We start from the raw sequence: 25,910 nt of genomic DNA on the forward strand, positions 1-25,910 counted from the left end.
TAAAAGACAGACGATAGTAAGATGTGACAACAGAAAGCCAAAGGATAAAATGGATGAAATAAGTAATGTCTTTATAGTAATAACATTGAATGTTAATGGATTGAATTCCCCAATCCAAAGGTACATACTGACAGAATGGATAAAAAATATGGGCCTTCTATATGATGTCTATAGGTGACTTACCTGAGATGTAAGGATACAATCAATTTGAGAGTAAAAGGGTGAGAAAAGATAGTCTATGCAGATAATAACCAAAAAGCATTCTGGACTAGTGATACTAGTATCAGACAAAATAGATTTTAAATGCAAAACTGTTATAAGGAATGAAGAAGGTCATTATATATTAATAAAAGGGGCAATTCACCAAGAAGAAATAACTATAACTATACTAAATATTTAGGCACCCAAGATACATGAAACATATGCTCACAAAACTGAAGGGAGAAATAGACGTCTCTACAATAATATTTGGAGACTTCAATACACATTAGATAGAACATCTGGACAGAGGATAATAAAGAAAGAGTGAGCTTGAATAATATGATAAAAGAACTGACTTAACAGACATTTATAGAGCATTACATCCCAAAACAGCAGGATATATTCTTTTCAAGTGCTCAGGGATCTTTCTTCATGATAGAACATATGCTGGGGCACAAAACAGGTCCCAATAAATTTTTAAAAATTAAAATTATACAATGGAATATTAATGAAATGAAGCTGGAAATCAATACCAGATGGGAAAATGGAAAATTCACAAATATATGGAGATAAACAACACACTTTTAAATAATCAGTGGGTCAAAGAATAAATTACAAGAGAAGAGAAATCTGTAGATATCTTGAGATGCAGGAAAATGAGAGCACAGCATATCAAAACCATAGGATAGAATGAAGGCAGTTCTGACATAGCCCTAAATGCTTAGATTAAAAAGCACTTTAATCCAATTACAACTGAAGTCCTAACTGAATACCTGGAAGAACTGGGAAAAGAACAGCAAACTAATCTCAAACAAAACTGAAGGAAAGAAATAATAAAGATCAGAGTAGAAATAAATAAAATTGAAAACACAAAAACACTAGAGAGAATCAACAAGATGAAAAGTTGATTCTTTGAGAAGATCAACAAAATCAACAAACCCTTGGCTAGACAGACAAAGAGAAAAAGAAAGAAGATGCAAATAAATAAAATAAAAAATGAGAAGGGGCATTATCACTGACCCCAGAGGAAAAACAAAACAAAACTAGACAACATAGTTAAAATGGACAAATTCCCAAAAAACATGATCAACCTACACTGATCCTACTAGAAATAGACCTTAACAAACCAATCACAAGTAAAGAGATTGAAACAGTCATCAAAAACCTCCCAAAGATGAAAAGCCCAGGACAAGATGGCTTCACAGGTGAGTTTTACCAATCATTCAAAGATGATCTAATACCAATCTTGTTCAAGCTCTTCAAAAAAAATTGAACAGGAAGGAACACTACCAAACTCATTCTATGAAGCCAGCATCACCCTAATACCAAAACCAGATAAGATACCATGAAAAAGAAAATTACAGATCAATTTCTCTAAAGAATATAGATGTAAAATACTTGTAAACTGAATACAAGCACACATGGAAAGAACTATACTCTATGATCAAGTGGGTTTTATCCCAGTATACAAGGGTGGTTCAACACAAGAAAATCAATTACTGTAATAAATCACACTAATAAATTGTAGAAGAAAAATCACGTGATCCTCTCTATTGATGCAGAAAAGGTATTTGACTAAATATAGCATCATTTCTTGATAAAAGCACTCCAAAAGATAGGAATGGAAGAAAGCTTTCTCAATGTGGTAAATTAGATATATGAAAAACCTACAGCTAGCAACAGTGAAACACTGAAACTTTCCCATTGAGATCCAGAACAAGATGAGGATGCCTCCTTAAAACACTGTTATTCAACATTGTGCTGGAATTTCTAGCTAGAGCAATTCGACTAGATAAAGAAATTCCACATAGGAGAGGAAGAAGTAAAACTTTTGCTATTCACTGGTATAAGGTCCTATATCTAGAAAATCCTGAAAAATCCACGAAAAAGTTACTAGAATTAATAGACAAGTTCAGTAAAGTGGCAGAATACATGATTAATGTGTAGGATACATGATTCAATAACTATCTTTTATATACATTACTAATGCACAATCTGAGAAGGATCAGAAAAAAATCCATATATAATAGCAACTAAAAGAATAAAATATTTAGGAATATACTTAATCAAAGATGACTTGTATTCAGAAAACTACAAAACATTGCTAAAGGAAATCAAAGAAGGCCTAAGTAAATGGAAGGGCATTCCATATTCATGGACTGGAAGACTAAATATTATTAAGATGTCATTTCTACAAAACTGATTAACAGATTCAACACAATCCCAACAAAAGTCTTAGTAGCCTTTTCTGCAGAAATGGAAAAGCCAATTTTCAAATTTATTTGGAAGGGCAAGAGGTACCGAATAGCCACAAATATCTTTAAAAAGAAGAATGAAGTTGGAGGACTCTCACTTCCTGACTTTAAAGCATATTACTTAGCTACAGTGGTAAAAACAGCATGATACTGGCATAAAGATAGACTGACCAATGGAACCAAATCAAGAACTCAGAAATAGACCCTCACATCTACAGTTATGTGATTTTTTACAAGGCTGTCAAGGCCACCTGGCTGAGGCAGAACAGTCGATTCAACAAATGGTGCTGGGAGAAGTGAATATCCATACCCAAAAGAAAGAAGGAGGACCCCTATCTCACACCTTATACAAAAATCAACTCAAAGTGGATCAAGGACCTAAATATAAAAACTATAACTATTAACCTCATAGAGGAAAATATAGGAAAACATCTTCAAGATCTTGGGGTAGGTGGTAGTTTCTTAAATATTACACTCAAAGCACGAGTAATGAAAGGAAAAATATATAAATGCCACCTCCTCAAAATTAAACATTTTTGTTTTTCAAAAGACTGTCAAAAAAGAAAAAGGGCAGCCTATTCAAATATTTGGAAACCATACATCCAGTAAGGGTTTGAAATCCATGTTACGTAAAGAGGTCATACAACTCAATAATTAAAAAGACAAGCAACCCGATTTAAAAATGGGCAAAAGACTTAATAGATAGTTCTCCTAACAGGAAATACAAATGACCAAAAACACCTGAAAAAATGTTCAACATCTCTAATTTAGTGAAATGCAAATCAAAACTACGTGATACCATTTCACACCTTATAGAATGACCATTATAATAATAATTTAAAAACCTGGAAAACTACAAATGCTGGAAATGATGTAGAGAAACAGGAATACTGCTTCATTGTTGAAATATTTCAATTCTAAAGGACAACAATGGGAGGGGGCATAAAAGGGTTTTCCTTTTGGATTGATGAAAACGTTCTAAAATTGACTGAGGTGATAATAGCACAATCTGTGATGAAAAATGAGTCATTGAATGTACACATCGTTTGAACTGTACAAAGCATGGGACCGTATAACAGGGAATCCAGTGGTGGAAGATGGGCTGTGGTTAAAAGGACAAATATGAGAGCATTCTTTCATGAACAATAATAAATATATAATACTAATACAGGGTATTAATAATCAGGAGGGTTGGTGGAAAAGTACACCAAATGTAAGATATGGATTGTAGTTAGTAGTAATATTTTGACAATGTTCTTTCATAGTTCATAACAAATGTTTCACAACAATTTAAAGTGTTGGTGTTGGGGTTATGTATGGGAACCTTATGTGATGATATGCATGTTTGTTTTGTAAATTCACAACTTTTACTAAACAATTATGTTAAATAAGTTCATGTATGAATGATATACTTCAATAAAATTTTGTTTGTAAAAAATGTCAATACTACCCAAAACAATTTATATATTCAATGCAACCCCAATAAAAATTCCAAAAACCATCTTTGCAGAAATGGAAAAGCCAATAATCAAATTCACATGAAAGGGTAAAGGGCACCAAATTGCTATAGTCATCTTGAAAAAATTGAATTTGGAGGATTCACACTTCACTACCTTAAAACTTATTACAAGGCCACAGTAATCAAAACAGCATGCTACTGGCACTAGGACAGATATATAGACCAATGGAATGAATTGAGAGCTTACATTATGGCCAATGGATTTTTGACAAGAAGCAAACACCACTCATTTGGGAAAGTATGGTCTCTTCAACATATGGGGCTGGGAAAATTGGATCTCCTTTTGAAAAAAAAAAAGGAGGACCCTTGCCTCACAACATACATAAAAAATCATCTCAAAATGGATCAAAAACCAAAACATAAGAGCTAGAAATATAAAAACTCCTAGGAGAAAAGGCAGGAAGCATCTTCAGGATCTTGTGTTAGGCAATGGTTTCTTAGACTTTACACCCAAAGCACAAAGAAGAAAAGAAAAATTATATAAGTGGGAAGTCATCAAAATTTAAAACTTTTCGTCCTCAAAGGACTTTATCATGAAAGTAAAACAACAACCTACACAGTGGGAGAAAACATTTGGAAACCACATATCTGATTAAAGATTAACATCCAGAATATATAAAGAAATTCTTCAACTTGACAAAATATGAACAATCCAATTTAAAAATTGCCAAAAGAACATAATGGACAAAGGGTATGGGGAAAGGCAGGAAGAGATGAGAGGTGGAGGCGTCTTCGGGACATGGAGCTGCCCTGGATGGTGCTTCAGAGGTAATCACCGGACATTGTAAATCCTCACAGGGCCTACATGATGGAATAGAGGAGAGTATGGGCCATGATGTGAACCAATGTATATGAGGTGCAGAGGTGCCCAAAGATGTACTTACCAAATCCAATGGATGTGTCATGATGATGGGAACGAGTGTTGTTGGGGGGGGGGGAGAGGGGGGGTGGGGGGGTGGGGTTGAATGGGACCTCACATATATATTTTTAATGTAATATTATTACAAAGTCAATAAAAAATAAAAAAATTAAAAAAAAAATTGCCAAAAGACTTGAAGAGACATCTCTCCAAAGAATATATATAAATGGCCCAAAAACTCATGAAAAGATGCTCAGTATGATTAGCCATCAGGGAAATGCACATCTAAACCACAATGAGATACCATTTCACACCCATTAGTGAATTTATATGCTGAGCTTGGCTTAGAGAGAGGCCATATTTGAACAACAAGGAGACATTTGGGAGGTAACTCTTAGACAATATATATTACTAGGCTAAATTTTGATTTCATAAGAAAAAGGTTCATAAGGAAAGCATCAATATGGAGGGCCTGGCATATTGGTCTGTCCTTCTTCACTAGGCACTGCCCATGTACCCTACAGATTCTTGCCATTCTATTAGAGTACATAGCAGGACTTCCCAGGATGGAAATACAATATTCTTTTGGTTATTGTGTTTTACTCTTGCTCCACAAGCACAAGCAAGCACAAAATTGCTCCACACAATTTTATAGGTTTTGAAAAAATACATAATGACTTGTATCTGTCATTGTAGTATCATGCAGAACAATTCCAATGTCCTAAAAACGTCTTGATTGCAGTTATAGAGATCCTCTGGTTTTTGTCCATCATCATCATTTTGTTAGTTGTCCTGGGTGAGTTCAATGGAGAGTAGGTGTTGGTTGCAACTCAGCTGAGATTCAGGGTTCAACTGGTATATGAACAGCTGGAAGATTTAAGTCTCTGGGACATATATTTAATAGTATAGTGCTAATTATAGGTTGAAATAAAAGTGTCATTAAGAACCATGTGTACGAAAATTATAAATGAGTCTAACTCTGATAAATTGGGAAGATGGGTTATCATTTATTCCAAGGTAATGTCCACCAATGGGGTGCTAATTTCCTGGGGTTGGCTGCACTGCCTAGAGTATCTAGATGTCTCTAGAGTCTTTATGAGCACCCCTGTTTGAGGCACTGTTTACTATGGCAATCAGTGAGATCCTCCTGAGACGTGCATAAGTGTAACCTCTGGAGTGACCTCCTGACTCACTTTGAAATCTCTTAGCCATGAAAACTCATTTGTATTTAATATTTCCCCCTTTTGGCCAGGGTCTTTGGTTGGCACTTGGTAATAATCCTTCTGTGCCAGGGAGGCTTATCTCTAGGAGTCATGTCTCATGTTGGGGGGAAGGTAGTGAATTTATATGCTGAGTTTGGCTTAGAGAAAGGCCATATTTGAGCAACGAGGAGGTTTTCAGGAGGTAACTCTTAGGTAATATGTATTACTAGGCTAAGTTTCAACGTTACAAGAACAAAGTTCTTAAGTACAAACATTGATATCAAGGGCCTGACATATTGGTCTGTCCTCCTTCACTAGCACTGCCCATGTACTCTAGAGATTCTTGGCACTCTATGTGAGAATATAGCAGCCTCTCCATGTTGGGAATTCCAATATTCTGTCAGTTATTATTTGGGTCTCCCTCCACCAAGACAACACCACATGACCACATGAACTCATTCATATTACATAGAGGCATGCCCCAGATGCACCCCTCCTCATGCATGCCCTCACCACCAATACCCTGCAGAGGTGATCCTCCTTTGTCATAGCTGCAATCCTTCCACAATCCAAAACCTGTCCCAAAACAAAGCCAACAACAAAATAATAAAATTTTTAAAATTAAAAAAATTTTTGTATTGTGCCTTTCATCACCATAAGATCTGTCATGTTTTATGTATATTGATAATTTCTTCTGTATGCTACCCCAGAATCTTTTTTCCTCACTTTATTTTCACAAAAGTTTAGGGTATAGAAAAGTCACATAGACGATATAGGGGATTCCTATAAACTCCACTCCTCTCCCCCCTACATCCTTCTCTACGAATAACATACTACATGAGTATGGTACATTTGTCACAATTTATGAACAAATATTGAAGCTTTGCTGCTATGCATGGTTAATGGTTTACATTATGGTTTACCTTTTGCACCATATACTTTCATAGGTTCTGACAAAATGTATAATGGCCTCTATTAGTCACTGCAAGATCATGCAGAATAACCCCAATGCCCCAAAGATGTCCTATGTTCCACCCTTTCTTCACTTTCCCTCCCCTCAGAACCTATGAAAATCACTGTTTCAATTTTTAAAGAAAAAGGCTCATAATTACATGCATTAATATTGAGGGCTTGACATATTGGCCTGTTTTCTTTCATTAGGCACTCTCTATGCACTCTCCTCTATTTGAGAATGTAGCAGGACTCCCAGGATGGGCGTTTAATATTTTCCTGATGATTGCATGGGTCTCCAACCACTGAGATAACACCCTATGACAAGATGAACACATTCATAGTCCACAGAACCATGCCCCAGGTGCACCCTTTCCCACATATCCTCTCACCACCGACACCCTGCATCTGTGACCCTCGCCTACAATATTTGCCACTCCAAGAAACCATTGTAATTTCAACCACAGGCCTATAAATCCCCAGAATTCACCTATTCCTTCCTCCAGTCCTCCCCTCAGTTCCATGGATAGTCCATCCCAACCTCTCCCCACCCTGCTCACCCTCACATTCCAAGACCAACCAACCCACTCCTGCCCTGCACCATCACCACCATCCACTGCCACCTTATCATAGATTTTGCACATGTTGAGCATTGGCTAACCCCACTCTACTTCCTTTCTCTCTCCTGATAGCCTTTCTTCAGACTCTAGCTCTCTGAGTGCTCAATAGGCTTAGGTCGTATCAGTGAGGTCATATGACATTAGTCCTCTAGTGACTGGCTTGTTTCACTCAATGTAAGGTCTTCAAGATTCATCCATGTTGTCATGTGTGTCAAAACGTCACTCCTTCTTACAGCTGAGTAATATTTCATTATATGTATAATACCACATTTTATTTATTCACTCATTGGTTGATGGGCAATTGGGATGCTTCCATCTTCTGGCAATTGTGAATAATGCTGCTATGAACATCAGTGTACAAATGTCTGAGTCCCTGCTTTCAATTCTTTTGTGAATGTATAGACTCCGGAGATGTTTCCCTGGCACTGAGGGATTGATTCCAAGCACCAACTAGCAATGCATTTGTCAAAGACCTAGACTAAGAGAGGAATTATTAAATACAAACGAGTTTTTATGACTAAGAGATTTCAAAGTGAGTCGGGAGGTCATTTCAAAGGTTACGCTTATGCATGTCACAGCAGGATCTCACTGACTGCCACAGTAAACAGTACCTCAAGTAGGAGTGTTCCTGAGGTCTCTAGAGACATCTAGACAATACAGGCAAGGCAGATGACCCCAGGAAATTGGCACCCTGTCAGTGGGCCTTACCTTGGAATATATGATAACCCATCTCCCCAATGTATCAGTTAGACTCATTCATAATTTTCCTATGCATGGTTCTTCTGCCCCATTTATTTGAATCTATAATTAGCACCATACCCATTAAATATATGTCCCAGAGACTTAAATTTTCTGGCTGTTCATATGCCGGGTAAGCACTGAATCTCAGCCGAGTTGCAGCCAACATCCACTCTCCAGTTCATCAGACTCACCCAGGGCAACTAACAAAAGGATGGACAACACTCAACCCCTAAAAAGACAGTATCTATAACTGCAAGCAAGACAGTCCCTCCCGTCTGCCCCATGGGATCTAAGACCCCTCTGAATCAGAAGCAGAGTGGGCACTCAAGATTGAGGTACAAACTTTCATAAGGGGGGAATGCAACCAAGGACTAAAGTAAATTTATTATTAATCTAGTAATGGGAGAACTTGTAACATTAATATAAAGACAGTGGTCACTGAGATTCTAAAGGGAGGGAGAGGTAAGAATTGGTGTAACATGGGGCATTTTGGGGACATTGAAATTATTCTGCATGATAATGCAATGACGGATACAAGCTGTTATACATTTTTTTCAAAACCTATAAAATTGTGTGGTACAAAGTATAAATATTAATTTTAAAAAACCACAACACATTTCACACCCATTAGAATGACTATTATTTTTAAAAAACAGACAAAAAATAAAGGGAATAATAAAAAAATGTAAAAAGAAAAAATTAAAACAAAAGGAAAACAAAAAAATAAAACAAAAACAAAACTTCAGAAAATTACAAGTGTTGGAGAGGATGCAGAGAAATAGGACCACTCATTGTTCTTGGCAATATAAAATGGTGCAGCCACTATGGAAGACAGTTTGGCAGTTTCTCAGAAAGTTAATTATAGAATTGCCATATGACCTGGAAATCCCACTAGTAGGTATATACCCAAAAGAATTGAAAGCAGGCATTCAGACATTTGCACACTGATGTTCATAGCAGCATTAGTCACAATCGCCAGAAGATGGAAGCATCCCAAGTGTCATCATCCAATGAGTGGATAAATAAATTGTGGTATATACACACAATGGAATATTATTCAACCATAAAAAGAAATGAAATTCTGATACATACAACAATATGGATGAACCTTGAAGACATCGTGTTGAGTGATTAAGCCAGACACAGAAGGACAAATATGGTATGATCTCACTGATATGAAATACTTAGAATAAGCAAATTGAAAGAACCAGAAGCTACAATATAGGTTACCACGGGATGGAGTGGGGATGGGAAATGGGATATTAAGGCTTAAAATGTACAGGGTTCCTATTTGGAATGATGGAAATGTTTTGGAAATGGATGGTGATGGTAGCACGATATTGTGAACATAATTATCAGCACTGAAATATATACCTGGATATGATTAAAAGGGGAAATGCTAGATTGTATATCTGGTAACATTAAAAATTTAAGAAAAAAAATCCATGGAACTACACTACAGTGAACCCTAAGTTACTATAAGTAGACTACAGTTAATAATACATTTATAAAAATGTGCTATCTTCAATTGTAAGAAATGTTCCACACCAAAGCAAGGCATTAAATATAGGGTGGTATATGGGAATCTTGTATTATGTGTATGATCGTTCTGTAACACCACAACTTCTCTAACAAAGAAAAAAAGCTGACATAAAAAGTAAATAAATAGGTGGAGTAGTGATGTATTGGAATTCTGCATGTTATGAATGACTGGTAAGTTCACAATTTCTCTATTTTAAAAAATATTTTTAAAAAGTAAATAAGGGGAGTGGATGTGGCTTAAACAGTTGGGTGCCCACCTCTCATATGGGATGTCCTGGGTTCAGTTTCTGGTGCCTCATAAAGAAGGCAAACAAACAACAAGTAGACAACAAGCAGACAACAAGAAAAAACAAGCAAACAAGCAGAAACAACAAGCAAGACAAAGAGCAAACAACAAGCAAAAACAAAACAAGGAGGAGCAGAAGTGGGTCAAGCAGTTAGTGCCTGCCTCCCATAAGGAGATCCCAGGTTTGGTTCCCAGGGCCTCCTAAAGAAAACACAAACAGACAATGAGCAAAATAATGAGCAGACAATGAGCAGGAGCAACAAGCAAACAATAAGAAAAAACAAGCAAAACAATGAGCAAACAGAGGAGAGAACCATCTTGCAGGGGATGGGATACAAAAAAAAGTTAATAAAAATAACCACAATGTAATATTATTCAGCTGTAAAAAGGAACGAAGTCCTGATATGTGTGATAACATGAAACTGGAGGCATCATGTTGAGTGAAGGAAGCCACATAAAATGGCAAATATTATATTATCTCACTGATAGGAGAAAATTAAACAAATTTATAGAGCCAGTATTTAGAATATAGGTTTCCAGGGTACAGGGTGGGATGGAATTTACAATAAGGCTTAAATTGTACAGAGTTCCTATTTGGAACAATGGAAATGCTTTGTTAATGGATCTTGCTGATGGTAGCACAATATTATGAATGTAATTAACAGGGCTGAAATGTGTATTTGAGTGGATTAAAAGTGGGAATAGGTTGTATATATATGGGAATAGAATAAAAATTTTAGTAAAAGTATTAATGATCTCTGGTAAAGATAACGCCATAGGTAAATATAAATACCAGTACTACTGTATTTTTTATTTATAACTTCGTTTTTTACTTTCTACAGAATCTAAAAGGCAAACGCATAAAATGATCAATCAGTGGTTTTGGCCTCATAATGTATATGTATAAACATGTTTTTTTGTGATAAGAACTGTATAAGGTAGGGGGATGGGGAGAAAAGGAAACTAGTTCGTGTATACTATAGAGGTTAAATTGATATCAACGTATACAAGACATAGATTTACAGTGTTAAATTTAAACTTCATGGTAACTACAAAGTAAATTTCAGAGACTGCAATTTCAAAGACAGAAATCAGAGTACAGGTTTTCAAGGATGGGGGGGGCAATAAAATGGTGAGTTAATCCATAATGGGTGTAGGTTTCTGTTTGGAGATGGGAAAATTTTTGTAATCGAAGGTGGTGAGAATACTGCAATATTGTGAATGTGAGTAATTTCACTGAATGGTATGCTCAGGTTTAGCTGAGATGCAAAAATGTGAGTTGCTTATGTTCCCAAAATTTAAAAATAAAGGGCAATTAAAGAGATAATGACAATTAAATGCAATACATGATCCTGGATAGGATCTAGCAAGGGAGGACAAAAGGTTCAAAGGGATATTAGTGGGATATATGAAAAAATTGGAATTTATACTAAGATTTAAAGCAATGTTAAATTTCTTGAATTTGATAAAAGCACTTAAGGTGGTTACATAAGGTATTATCCTTGTTTTTAGGAAATGTACATGGCAGTATTAAGTGTTGAAGGAGCATGATGTATACTATCTATTCTCAAGTTTTCATAACATGGATTGCTAAAGATTGTCAGAATGATACAGCAAAAGTGGCAAAAATGTTAATACTGGTGAATCTGTGTATATGGGAGGTGGGTAGAAATATGCTGGAGTTCTTTGTAAGCAAATTATACAAATTTGTAACTGTCAAGTCTGAAAGTATTTCAATATAGAAAGTTAGAAACAACAACAACAACAAAAAACAGTAAAAGGTTCATCACATACCGCTTTCCCAAACAGATAGTTTAAGAAAAAGCACTGTGGGAAGAGTATCTGAACACTAATGACATAGATTGTTTTAGTTAAGTTCATTGAGTTAAAATAGCCCAGAAAAGGGTATAACAGGGCCAAAGACATCAGCCTTTACCCATCAGAATGCCAGATAATAATTTTAGAAATTCCATGAAGGGAAGATGTTGGCCTCCTAGAAGAGATCAGCCCAGATCTGACAGAATATTGAATTTGGGGAAACATCCCATCCTTCAGTATAATAATGGCGTCATTATAATTGGCTACCGATACTCATATCCAAAGGTTTTTTGTATATGTACATACATAGTCTCTTCTAACACTAATGCTGAAAACCTTCCTCTTCCTTTAGTAGACTTCATGTATGCTTTGAAATGTCTTTAGTTTCTGAACAATCTACTTGTAAACACTTAATCATTTCTTCCTCCAAAGTATTTTCTGAATGAAACTTCAGAAAATATCTTAGATTTTGCTGTCTTTTTCATTAATAAGATGAGCCCTACAAAATATCCTTAATTTGAAGCTGCTCATTGTTTTTTTTTTTTCCCAAACATGAGTAGCAACTGCAAAACTGTAATTTCAATAGACAGCCAACCAGAGCTGACATATGGTCAGATGCATGGGACTCTTTTTTTTTTTTCTTTTTTTTTTTCTTTTTATTTTTTTTATTGACTTTGTAATAATATTACATTAAAAATATATATGTGAGGTCCCATTCAACCCCACCCCCCCGGCCCCCCTCTCCCCCTCCCAACAACACTCGTTCCCATCATCATGACACATCCATTGGATTTGGTAAGTACATCTTTGGGCACCTCTGCACCTCATAGACAATGGTTCACATCATGGCCCATACTCTCCTCCATTCCATCCAGTGGGCCCTGTGAGGACAAAAAATTACCAAGCATTTTAAATGCAGATTCATCAAACATTAGGCAAAATTTATGGGGTTGGCACGGTGCTAGCCAATTTACAAATAAACATTCAACGCAGGCTTGATGACTAGTGATACAACACTTCAAAAATCTATGTAAAATCTGTAGGGGACCAAAGATAACATTATCCTAAATAATCTTTTCTTCCTTCCATATCTAGGAAGTAATAGGGCATAGTAAAGAATGGGTTTTGTAATAAGACAGATGAACATTGGAAATTTAGTTCAAATTTACTTGCTGTGTTTCTTTCACTGTGTCTCCTCAGTTTCTACTTCTTAAAGCAATATTATGGTTATCAGATTGCATTGCATAATATGAAACTAGAAAAGATCAACCTACACCTCTTGTGTACAGCCAGTTATTTGTTAGTAGTCATTGGAGAAGAGGCAACTGACATCTTTCTCCAGCTCCCCACGTTCCAACAACACTGGCCTCCTTTCTGCAATTCAATCATGCAAAGCAATTCCCTTTCCCTGGAATGCTTCTCTTCTGGCTAGCTCATTTTTTCTGGTTTCAGCTCAAATGTCACTTCTCTAAGTGTTTTTCCAGCTGCTACTCCACCATTTCTATTACCTTGTTGATCTTGCCCCTTGCCTCCATTTCCTCCTTCACCACTTACTTTAGAGCAGACTTTAGAGCAAAAGGCAAATATTTAGCTTTACACTTTTTTTTTTTAAGGAGGTACCGGGAATTGAACCCAAGATCTCATACATGGGAAGCAGGCACTCAACCAGTTAAGCTATACCCACTCCCCTAACTACTTTTTTTTTTTTTAAGATTTCTCTCCCCTCCCCCCCACCCTGGTTGACTGTTCTGTGTCTATTTGCTGTGTCTTCTTCTTTGTCCACTTCTGTTGTCGTCAGCGGCACAGGAATCTATGTTTCTTTTTGTTGCATCATCTTGTTGTGTCAGCTCTCTGGGTGTGCGGCACCACTCCTGGGCAGGCTGCACTTTCTTTTGTACTGGGCAGCTCTCCTTATGGGGCGCACTCCTTGCACGTGGGGCTCTCCTACACAGGAGACACCCCCGCGTGGCACGGCACTCCTTGCGCACATCAGCTCCACACGGGTCAAGGAGGCCTGGGGGGTAACAGCGGACCTCCCATGTGGTACACAGACGCCCTAACCACTGGGCCAAGTCCGCCACGCCTTTTTTGTTTAAAGACTTATTGCCCCCCACACCCTCCCTGCACTGTCTGCCCTCTGTGTGCATTCATTGTGTGTTTTTCTGTGTCTGCTGGTCTTCTCTTCTCTTTAGGAGGCACCAGGAACCGATCCTGGCTCCTCTAACATGGGAGAGAGGCACCCAGTTGCTTGAGCCACCTCAGCTCCTGGTTTGTTGTGTCTCTTATTGTCTTTCCTGCATCTCTTACTGCCTCAGTTTGTGGTACAGGCCAGCTCCACCTTCACCAGGAGGCCCCAGGAACCGAACCCAGGACCCCCTATATGATAGACAGGAGCCCAGTCGCTTGAGCCACATCCGCTTCCCCTTACAGCTACTTTTAAAGTACCTTAAACAATTTAAACTAACTTTACTTTGTCCAATTCTGCCAAGTTAATATAGCCCCAACAAAAAATTTTAGCATGAAAAACAGGTTTATAAATTTTCTCACTAGCTTACATCAGACATAGCAAAGCAGCTCACATTGAGAAGTTAAAGCTATCAAGCTGTATTTCCTTTTCACAGCAAACAGTATCTTCCACATCATGTCATAAAAGTATTTCAAATCATATTTATGGCAGTTAACTAAATTCTCCTTTTTAAAAAGCTGATAAAATAAGGCTTGTGTCAAAACATCAGTGGTTGCTTTTTAGCTGTGGAACATCGAATTGGACCGGACTCCAGTCCAACTTAATAACTTTTTCAACTTTCAGAAATGTCTAACAATATTTATTACACTTCCTTCAAAAGCAGTGTTTTCTGGCAATGTCAGTAAAAGATTCTATCAGAGGCTAGGCAGATTCCTTCACTTAGTAGTGGGTTAAATAATATAGCCAATTTTCAAGATTCAAGGCTGAAACAACTTTTATTGGCTACCTTCTGAAATGGTCCCTACCAATGTTTAAATAAGAAAAGGTTTAATTTGGTTATTCCTGACTTCAATTTTTCTAAATACTTCCTTTTCTCAATAATATCCAGAAATTGAATTTATGAAACTCATGATCTGACAAATCAATAATCTTCATGTTGCAAATGTACATCTTATAGAAGAAACACCAAAGATGATTCCCTTAGTTCCCCCATTGGATTATAAACTTTTAGAAATGAGCTAAGTATGTTAAAGGGAAGTTATACTTTATGTTATGGATTAAACTAACAAAATGGAAGCCTATTCTGAGTGTGAAAAGAGAAGCAAATACTGTTATTATTTTACAGCTGCTATATTAAAGCCTAATTTTAAGCTATGGAATACATCCAATATTTAAATATAAACTCACATAGCTAAGAGAGCAAAAATGAAAAAAACCCCGTGAGCCAAAAATAACCTGCTCCCATCCACCCCAGATTCTAGCATATAGTATGGATTGGGGGAAGTAAATCAAGTATCAAGCCCAAATGTACATATACACTATATAACTCCGAATTGCTAAAATTAAAATTTCAGTAAAATAATATCACAATAGTGGTATTTTGTGCAAATTTAATGATAAAGGACTTTTTTTCTGGTTCCTTACCTAAGATTTACAAGGCTTTCCAAAAACTGAAGTTACTGGTGAAATGTATCTTAAAATGATAAAATAAGACAAAGCATGGTAAAGACTGCTTTATTCATGGCAGTTAGTACAAGTCAATAAATATTGATTCCCCCAAAGCTCAGTTATTTATCAGATTATTGGTCCACAGAGAGCTGAATGAAATCGCACAACTGACTGCTGGAATGATAAAGTGAAGTCAATCCTGCTTCTTGGGAAATGAAGCCACGGCCAGCTGATACATAGCATATGCCGTTCCTTAAAAACAAACAAAAAAAGAACTTACAAGAAATTCTGACATTTAAATGTAAACAAACTTAATACACCAGCTTAAAAACTGTAAGATAAAGGCAGGTTGATGTTAACAACATATTTGCCAACTTAATAAAAACATGTATAAGTTTAAAAAATACGATTGACAGAAATAAGTTATTTCCATACTAACCTAAGGTTGCCTAAGCAATACTAATCATTAGAAAGCCAAAAAGAGGTCCAAATATACGAGCCTTCCCTAAAGTGCACTAGTGTAATGTAAAACCAAGGAAAAGTATTATCATTTAAAAGAATCAAATTTAATATAAGAAGAGCTAATAACTGGAATTTTATTTTTAAAACAATTACCATTTCTAAGAAATAATACTGGCCAAAAATAATTTGGGACTATTTCATTAAGAAAGGCCAAATGTCATGCTCTGGCTGTTGTCTTGATCCATAAATGTCCCTTCTACTTTAACTGGTTTAATTCATGTGAAAGAATGAATCTTGGAATGAGCGGGAAGACTATGTAATTAGGATTCAAATCCCAACTTTTCCACATTAGAAGGAAGAGTACCCTTCTAATGTCTGCACCTTTAAAAAAGGACACATCATAGAATTCAAGCAAGGGTTACAAAAATCCATGTGGCATTCTTAACAACATAAGAACATGTTAATGACCAAATGTTATTTCCCTTCCTCCCCCAGAGAGCAATCATTCAAGTTCATAACTCTCCTCTTGGTACAGCAATTTGTGATGTTTCACTGCTAATACTGAAGAGTATACCTACCCAACTGACAGAAAAAAAATTCAGCTAATACCCACCAATGTCTCAATTTTCAATCTTTGCACCACAAATTTTTCTTAGGTCTTTGGTATATGCTGCCACTGTCTATTAAAAAATTATAGCAGGTAACAAATGACTATCTATATATTTAAAAACAAAAACAAAAAACAGACAATCTTGGGAGCTGTCTTTGTTTGGCAGCTGGTCTTTCGTAAACACATGATTTCATGGATGTGATTTTATATTGTCATTTTCAAACTTCAGAAACTTCCTTGTCATATGAATGTTCATGGTGTTCTGCAAATTCTATCAGGTAGTTTATGGCCTAAACCAATCTGAGGATCACTGACATAAAACAAATGATGGGAAGGTGTATTAATTACATTTGTCCCAACACATCAGCAAAGGACTCTAATTAAATACATAAATCAGTTTATAAAACTTCCCTTTCATGGCACTTAGAATAAAATCCAACTTCTTTAATTCTAGCTTACAAAACCCTTCATTACCCAGCCCCTGCCTACTTATCTGGCTTCATCTAGTAGAACTCTGTTCTAAGGTGATCCTCCTGGACATTCAAATCTCACCATGTCAGTTCCTCAGAGGTCCACTCTGACCCATTTAAAATATCTACCCAGTTTCACTAAATCACATCACTTATTTAAATTACCTGAATAGCACTTACTGTCACCTGATATTCTTATTTATTGCCTCTCGTCACTTATCAATGCATGAATTATCCTCTTGAATCCTTATATGAGAGGCAGTAAGATCTCAGATTCTAGAGACAGACTGCCTGGGTTAAAATGATGGCATAGTAAAAGCAATGAAGATGCTAGTTATTGTTTCTATCACTTTCCTATAAACATTCAAACATTCCAAATGTCTTACCACCAACTGTAAGAACCATAGTGGCTCTATACAGGAGGGCATCGGCTGTCCCGCCCTTCAGATGCACTGGAATTCCATTATCCTCCTAGGTAAAACAAACAAAAAAAACCCATTAATGTCCCACCTGTTTCCAACAAAAATTATGTTTTAAAAGACTAATCCATTCATATCAAATTAAAAGGCTTCCTTAACTCATGAATAAATTACTGTCAATATCAAAAGTAAAAAGGGCTAGACGGAACAGATGTGGTTTAAGCAGCTGAGTGCTTGCTTCCCACACAGGAGGTCCCAGGTTCCTTTCCTGTGCCTCCTAAAAACAAACAAAAACAACAACAAAAAAGCAAAACAAATGGGGAAAAAAACCAAAAAACAAAAAAGCAAAAAAAAAAAGGAAAAAACAAGAAAAAAACCAACTAAGGGGAGCCAATGTGGCTCAGTGGCTCAATGCCTGCTTTCCACACAGGTCCCAGGCTCAATTCCCAGATACAGTACCTCAAAGATAAAAAAAATAAAAATAAAAAAGATCTAGAATTTTCCTGATTCTCTTTCAACTATTATTGAAAGAAGAAGTAAAAATCAACATTCTTTCTTCTAATCAAAGTCCATCTGAGATCCAATAAAGATGTTCTTGCTAAGGAATACAGAGAACTCTAAAGCTGTGAAAACATACTCACTGAGTTCACCAACTTATATATAAAAGAATAAATAATCACCACACTTTAGATTTGGTCATAGAATTTTTTTTTTCCCACCTAATAAAAGGAGGGAAGTTTTTTGTTTATAGCCCTAAGTTATTTCCCCAGCATCTAGTCCAGTATCTGGCATACAACAGATAATGAATCATCTGTTTAATTTTTTATTTTTGTGTAGTATACATAATACAATTTTTTTTTTATCACTAGAAATTTTATTTGGGAAAAACTGAAAATCAAAATAAACAAAAAATCACTCATAATCTCACTACTTAGAAAGTTAAACTACTCTGTTCCACTAAGTCTATCTATAAGAGGTAACCACTATTAGTATGGTACATATCCTTAACTACTTTTTTTTTTTTTAAGATTTTATTTATTTATCTCCCCCTCCCTTCATTGTTTGCACTCGCTGTCTGCTCTCTGTTCGTCCTCTTTGGCACGGGGAACCAACCCGGGAACTCCCATGTCAGAGGGATGTTTATATAGATGTAGCTCCTAATTTATACACACATTTGTTTAACATGAAATTGCGTTATGTAATGGTCTGCCAGATACTCTTTTCTACTCAATATTATGTTAGTCCATTTAAATCTACCCTTTGTTCCTTTCAATGGCTAGATAGCATTACACTGTGCAAACTATAATTATTCTTTCCCCTATTATCACAGACATTTGTTTGGTTATTTTGGGTATTAAAATCTCATAATGAACAGCTCCGTTGCTATTTTTATATACTTATGCTATTATTTATGTGGAAGAGATGCTTAAAAGTGGGGTGTTCCTAGATGATAGAGTATGTGATTTAATGATACTGTCAAATACTCTCCAAAACTTCTGCACCAATTTACACTACCACCTAAATATGTATGAACATACCATGTATGGATATACCTATCTTCCATATCTGGCCAACCAAACGTATTTTAAATCTTTCTAAGATTTTGCCAGATAGGAAAGAAAAGTAGTAATTTGTCATTTAGAACTTCTAGGTTTTGTAAAGATTTCCTTAGGAAAACTTTCCCACTCATAGGATTTTAACAAATATTCTCCTATATTTTCTTTAGTATTTGGGGGGGGTGGGTGTGGTGGGGGACACTTAATCTGCAGTTAACTTTGTTAATATACCATATAGAAAGTCTCTTTCTTTAGGCTAGATAATTTTTCCATCACCGATTTATTGTACCCCTCTGCCAATGAAATGAAAAAGCACCTTTAACATTTATTACCTTTCTAGATATACATTTGTTCTGTTTCAAGGCTGTTTATTCTCCATGGTCTGTCTATTCCTGTGTAACTACCCAAAAGAATGCCAACCCAAAGTTACTACTCCCTAAAGTGTACTTGACCTAAACCTCATTTCTCTTTGCTTCCCCAAAGGCCTCTTGAATAACCAAATGCCCAGTAAATTATCAACAGACAGTTTAGAATTATTCTAACCATTACACATCACCGTATTTACGTCCTATCTGTACCTCTGGGTAATGTGATTACCACAATAAGCTCCTATAAAAATGCTTGAGTACCTGAAATAGTTTCTGTTTTTCTGGAACTTTATTTTCAAATTGCCTGCGTGAAGCAGTACTTATGGTCCTCCGGGCAATCTGACGAACAGCCTGAAATGGAAAATCCACATATAGTAAACAGATGTAGAGCCTAAAGAAACCTTTAAAATCAACCACTTCCAATCCTTCATATTATAAAAAGAGGGAATTTGAGGCTTAAAGCATATCTGATTTGTGAGTAACAAAGTCATGGGTCAGCACCCATCCAGGTTTTCCTATTTTAGTCCACTCATTGGTCTTCATACTACATTTTGTAGTTTCCATTCAAGAAGCAATTCATGCAAATCTGAACCCCTCCCCCCAAAAACCTTAACTGAACCAATACCCTTGGCTATTACAGAAATAGTTATCAAAAATACATTAAGCTTGAATATTTTAATACCCTATCATACCTATTATGACTGCAAAACGTGTTGGCATGATTCCTACTTAAATGAAAATACTTTCCTCATTAACTGCTTCCTAAACATCTTTAAGAGCGTATAAATCTTTTTAACAATGAAACAAACATGCTTTCCACTTTCTAAAGCAAATGATATTCTGAGAAACTAAGTAAAACTTTATTAAACAATTACAAAAGAAGACGACTGTTCCATTTTCTTTTTTTAAATTTTGGAAAAATATTTCACACGCTCAAAGTCAGTGGTGAAGGGCACTGCAGAACTGCCTGATGGGAGCACCACTGCGCTTCAGCCATGTCTACTAAATTCCCATCCAGAACTGAATGACTTGCTTTTAAAATTGCCTCCTCATGCTCTCGCACGCACCAGGGGAACACCTTTCTGCCTGATGCTTCCGGAATCTGAAATTCCACACCTGGAGTTTGGTTTTAATCCCATCACTGCTAAAACCTCATGAACGATTTACAAGATTAGGAGTGGCGACTAAGAGCTCAAGGCTGGTCTAACCCACAATTCTCCAGTCACCTTCCCAGTCTCTCCACTCCCTACATCTACCCAGCACCACCTACAGTAGAAGAAGGCACGGAAGAGAAAGGTCAGGAGAAAAATGAAGTCCAAGGTGACTTCAGACGTCGCTCCCTCTTCTCTTTCGGGAGGTGACCTAACCCTCCCACCAAGACCACTCCCACCCCCATACCCCATCCGAATCACGAATGCAACCCGGGAAACTCCTCACCAGCACATTCCTCAGCATTTTGGCTTTGCTACTGCCCACCAACCGCGACAACGGAACACCAAGAACCAAGCGCGTCTCACCGGATCCGGAACTATCTTGTGGCCGTGCGCAAGCGTCGAGGAAACCAGACCCACAGAGCGGAAGAGGGACTCGCGCTCCTAACCATAGAGAGGGAAAGAGAAGCGAGAGCGGCTGTGCTGCTGTAAGCCTTTCTAGCCGGTTGGCAGTTTCTATCACGCGTTCTCGTCCTGGCCCTTTCGTTTGCGGTAAAATTGCGGCCTCTAGGTGCCCTGCAGAAAGTCAGTCGTTTTTGGAGACCCACAGAGGTGCAGACCATTATAGAAAATTGATGTGTTTTGGGCTAGAAGGCGTAAAACTGAGTAACCTTTTGAGTTTTCGGATGATGAAATCACCAGTGTTGCCACTGTTAGAGGCAGAAAGAACACTGGGTTGGCTGAATTATAGTTGTGAAGCCCAATGAAATAAAAAAAGGATAACTCCGCTTACACGGATACAGTTTTTTCCAAGTGGTGAAACTTGAGGTTGTTACTGTTCCTTGTGCTGAAAATATACTGGAAAGAGCTCCGCCGGGATACAATTTTTATCTTCTTGTACCTGCTTATGCCGCAGAACTCCCCATGAAAGAAGCGCTTCCACAGTGTCCCGAAATCGTGGGTGCTCGTTTGTCTGGGAAGACGCTGAAAAGAGGGGAATTTTTAAACTGGGGACAAGATATGGGATAGGCAAATCCGGATTCATATTAAGTCTTGCTAAGTCTCAGGCCCAACATTCCATTATTAGAGTTAGTGACCTTTGCAATTATTTGTTATATAGACAGGCTGTCAATGTATCCTAACCTCACTTAAATAATCCCAAGTGTCTTTATTCCCTGTACCCATTCAAACGTACAAATATGAAAATAAAAATACCGTATGCTTTTAACGAACTTAAAATTTCATTATGCCATTTAAGAAAGCTGATATGATGTTCAGCATAGGTGAAATGTGTAAATAAAAATTAAATATTCCTGCTAGCCTTAGGATTTTCTTCTCCACAACCTACCCACCAAGCTCCCTGTCCCAAATTTTTATTCATCAAGGTTCCCAAATACCTAATTCATCTTTTAGTGACTGAAAGGACCTATTTCCCCCTCTATTCTGCACTGCAACCAAACCCTTGAGTATAACAGATGTCAAGAGCTGAGACAAGATTTTTAAAAAGCAGTTGTGCTGTCTTCATATTTACTGTTTAGCCAACTAAAATTTTAAATTCCGTAAGAACAGAGACTATGGGATTTTTAAAAACTAATCTCTTAGAATTACTTAAAGAGGGTGCTGACTACATGACAGATGAATTCATGATATATACTGGGTGGCAGATCCAAGAAACTTATGTCTCTATCCAAAAGAATCAAGCATTCACATTAAATAGATCCTAGTGTGCATGTAGATCCCCAGTTTTCATCTTCTATTCCTATCAGCAGCATTTAGCATAGTGGATCACTCCTTAGTGATATACTTTTTTTTAAACTTGAAAATAAGCCATAAATGCAGTAAAGTATAATAACGTTTATGTATTCAGTAGTTTGAAACATGGACTTTAATTTGGCTTCCAGACATTGCTCTTTAAGTGGTTCTATTTCAGAAGCTACTTTAATTTCCTAGGTCCTCATCCTCTTACACCTTAAATGTTGAAGTAGCCCATCTCTTCTCTACATTCACCTTTTTTTGTGATATCATGCAATTCCATGGCTTGAAATAGCTTTTGTGCTGACGATTCTCACACATCTCCACTTAGATGTGTAATGCACATCTCATACTTACCTGAACTGAATTCTACTTTTCATTCCCTATTCCTAAACCTTCTCCTCTACACTTTTCTTCATTACAGGCCCCAAACTTTGACTGTTTTCTTTCTCGTACCTCCCATGTATTAGAAAATTCTACTGGTTGCACCTTCAAAATATATCTGAATCTGACCGCTTTCTCATTGATCTCCACCACTACGGTCTAGGCCAATCTCTTGCTTGGATGACTTCAAAAACCTTTTTAATTGATTTCCTTACTTTCACACTTCTAATCGGTCTATCTTCCACAGAGCAATGATCCTTTTAAAAAACTTAAGTCCAATAATAAGTCTCCTCTGCTCAAAACTTGTTTTGTTCACTGCTGTATCTCTATTACTTAGAATAGTAACTGGTGCATAGAAAATCTCAATAAATATTGGCTAAAAGAACAGTATGCTGCACAAATTACCACGTACTTTATTAAATGTAAAAATTTTAAAACTTTAGTACTTGTACCCCTTTCAAACAGTTTTCAGTACCAAGGTTCCTCACTCATTATCCCCTTGCTCCTACCTGTAAATTGTGATTATCCTGACAGAAAATATGGCTTAAATCTGCCTAGATGCCTAGCAAGCTTAATTGATCTTCCCAGGCACATTTGAAATTTATTACCAGATTTCTAAATTCATTCCCAGAATCAGTATAGCTAGTCAGAATAGGTTCCTTTCCAAAACATCAGCTTGAGATTCTTTGGTCATTGTTTTTTTGTAATATTAGGAAGTTATTAGAAAATGGCCCTCATTTTAAAAGGTTTTTTTTTTTCTCCAAAGGGTTCTTGAAAAAGTTTAACAAAACTGGCAGTATGCTATTTAGAAGTGGAAAATTTGAGGTAGATAAATGGTTAAGCCTGTCAATAAGGTAAGTTTATGGGTATCACATGTGAAAATACTAAATGAAAATATTCACAACTACTGATGCAAGGTTACCAACGCACAAAGTTCCCCAATCTTTTCTTTTTCCTTAAAAAAAAACAAAAGGATGAGAGCCTTGACTTCAATCCTGCCTACAGCTTCTATAAATCACAAATGCAGAGCAAAGCCAGAAGAGTTTCATGTGATTTAGATGTGTTTCTATTCTAGAACCATGCTTACTCCACTACCAATTTTACAAAAATAGACTATAGAACACTCCATGTGAAGTTTAATGTATAAAAACTCCTGGTCAGATTCAAGATAGCATTTCAGTGTAATTCCATATTTTATTTAATCATCACACTTTCATGGACCACCTTTATAAATGTGGAAGTCCAGAAACATTTGGCTCTGAATTATTTTGGTGAATTATTTAACTGCAAATCTCAATCTTTTCATATACAGTTAAGGAGTTGGACTGATGATCTTCATCTCTAGCTTTCAAATCCTTATATATGAAAAACAATTTCATTAAACAGATGAGTTCACTTCCTGTTGAACAATAATTTACTGGCTATCTACTATGGATCTATACCATTTTGCAATACATTCAGGGGAATTTTTTTTTAAAGTCCCTGACATTTTGGAGCATATAATCTTTTATAATAAGGTAATACAAGCAAATAGTAAGGTCTGATGGAGACAAAACTCTTCCAGGTAACTGGTACAGCAAAAGTTGCTATGGCAAATTCCAGAAAGTTAGTGGTCATTTTGACACTTTTGAGAAAGCAAAATTCTAGGCCTGGCAGAATTAGAATAAATGGAACACAGACTAAAAAGTATTCCAGACTTAGGGCAAAAGCATGATTTACAATTTGGATTTGGAACCAACCATGATAAGTATCAGAAGCTGTATTAACAAAAGTCTAAGTGGAGAGAGAAAAAAAATATTGTGGTTAAGAACTTGGAAGTCGTATAGACCCTGAATCTGCCACTTAACAGTGATGTGACTCAGTTTAAGTTACATAGCCGCAGACAAGGGGATGTTGATAAGTGGCTGGATTTGCAAGCCAACTAAAACGAAGTACCTTCAAAAATCAACAGAATGTATTGATATACCAGATTGGAGTAAATCCAATTTACTGGAGAGAAGCTTAACTCATAAAGTGGATGGTAGTACCATTCAGTATATTGAGAACCCCCAGACTTTTGCGGGATGGGGATTGTTCCTGTTTTGGTCTTCTTTACCGTAGAAAATTTAAGGACAATCCAAGAAGACATGCATAGTGAACAATCTAGCATTCAGGAGATGTCCAGGCATGAAAAAAGGGAGGGAAGTCAGTGTAAAGATGGTAGAAGTGATGAGGAACTCCAGATTGCTCAGAAAATGCATATGAAGTGAGAAAAGGGCCCAGAACAAAATCTCAAAGAATTATTCCCATTTTATATGGTGAGTCAAACCAAGGAATATACAAAGACGACTAAGGAATTTAGTAGAGAAAGAAAGAATAACTATTCATAGAAGCTACGAATGGAGAAGAAAGGAAAATGCCTATCAAATAGAGCAAAAAGATCAAGGGTAAATTCCATTGATTTGGCAACCTGAGTGAGAATTGTTCACTGGGTGCCTACTTGGCTACTCTTTGTGCTAGATGCTTTTCATTTACCACTTCCCTTAATCCTCAAAAAAAAAAAAAAAAAAAAAAAATTTAAGTGGGTATTGTAATCCCCATTTTACTAACAAAATAGTTAAGTGGTTTAGAGAGATTAAATAATCTGAAGATACAGTTTATAAATTAGAGGCCAGGACAGTTTGCTTCTAAAACTCATATGCATTCAACCATCACAGGTGATACAGGTGACTGCAAATAGAGTACAGTGAAATAGAGGGGTGAAAGCCTGATTGAAGTTGAAGATGACAACAAAATATAAATTAATCTGTTAAAACTATGTTGTGAAAAAGAGAGCCAAAGACTCTTTCAATCCCCAGGGATTGAGACCATTGATTATCAAGGGCGGGGTGGGGGTGGTAAGATTTTGACATATCTGTAACGGTATGTTTTCTGCTTTTCTGGTTCTTGAAACAAAGTGGCACATCAGGCTTACAAGTGAAAGTGGCAATATGGTGAGTTCAATCTTCTTTAGTACCCGAATAGAAAAGCTTGTGACATACAGACAAGACACAAGCTCATATTAATATAATAAACTATCTTAAAAACATAAAACATAAAATCACCAAAGGACAGGGGAGTATATTTGCCCC

The 25,910-nt window shown here is 36.5% G+C and overlaps 1 protein-coding gene across 1 annotated transcript; it reads right to left on the minus strand.

Annotated features, from left to right (window-relative positions):
- Nucleotides 1-15,678: 15,678 nt before the first annotated feature.
- COX7A2 (cytochrome c oxidase subunit 7A2) lies at nucleotides 15,679-21,097 on the minus strand. Its single transcript, XM_004464264.5, has 4 exons — nucleotides 20,951-21,097; nucleotides 19,775-19,864; nucleotides 17,557-17,641; nucleotides 15,679-15,880 (listed from the first exon to the last, which is right to left on the minus strand). Exons 1-4 carry the CDS (start codon nucleotides 20,966-20,968, stop codon nucleotides 15,822-15,824), a joined length of 252 nt encoding a protein of 83 aa, XP_004464321.1. The 5' UTR covers nucleotides 20,969-21,097; the 3' UTR covers nucleotides 15,679-15,821.
- Between the last annotated feature and the right edge of the window lie 4,813 nt (nucleotides 21,098-25,910).

This window comes from Dasypus novemcinctus, chromosome 11, assembly GCF_030445035.2.
Source record: "Dasypus novemcinctus isolate mDasNov1 chromosome 11, mDasNov1.1.hap2, whole genome shotgun sequence".
NCBI lineage: Eukaryota > Metazoa > Chordata > Mammalia > Cingulata > Dasypodidae > Dasypus > Dasypus novemcinctus.

What these genes read in the sequence shown, in the direction of transcription:
- COX7A2 (XM_004464264.5), bottom strand. An exon ending in AAAAACAGAAACTATTTCAG is followed by an intron (nt 17,642 to 19,774) that starts GTACTCAAGCAT and finishes TGTTTTACCTAG; the next exon opens with GAGGATAATGGAATTCCAGT. An exon ending in TATGGTTCTTACAGTTGGTG is followed by an intron (nt 15,881 to 17,556) that starts GTAAGACATTTG and finishes TTTGTTTTTAAG; the next exon opens with GAACGGCATATGCTATGTAT.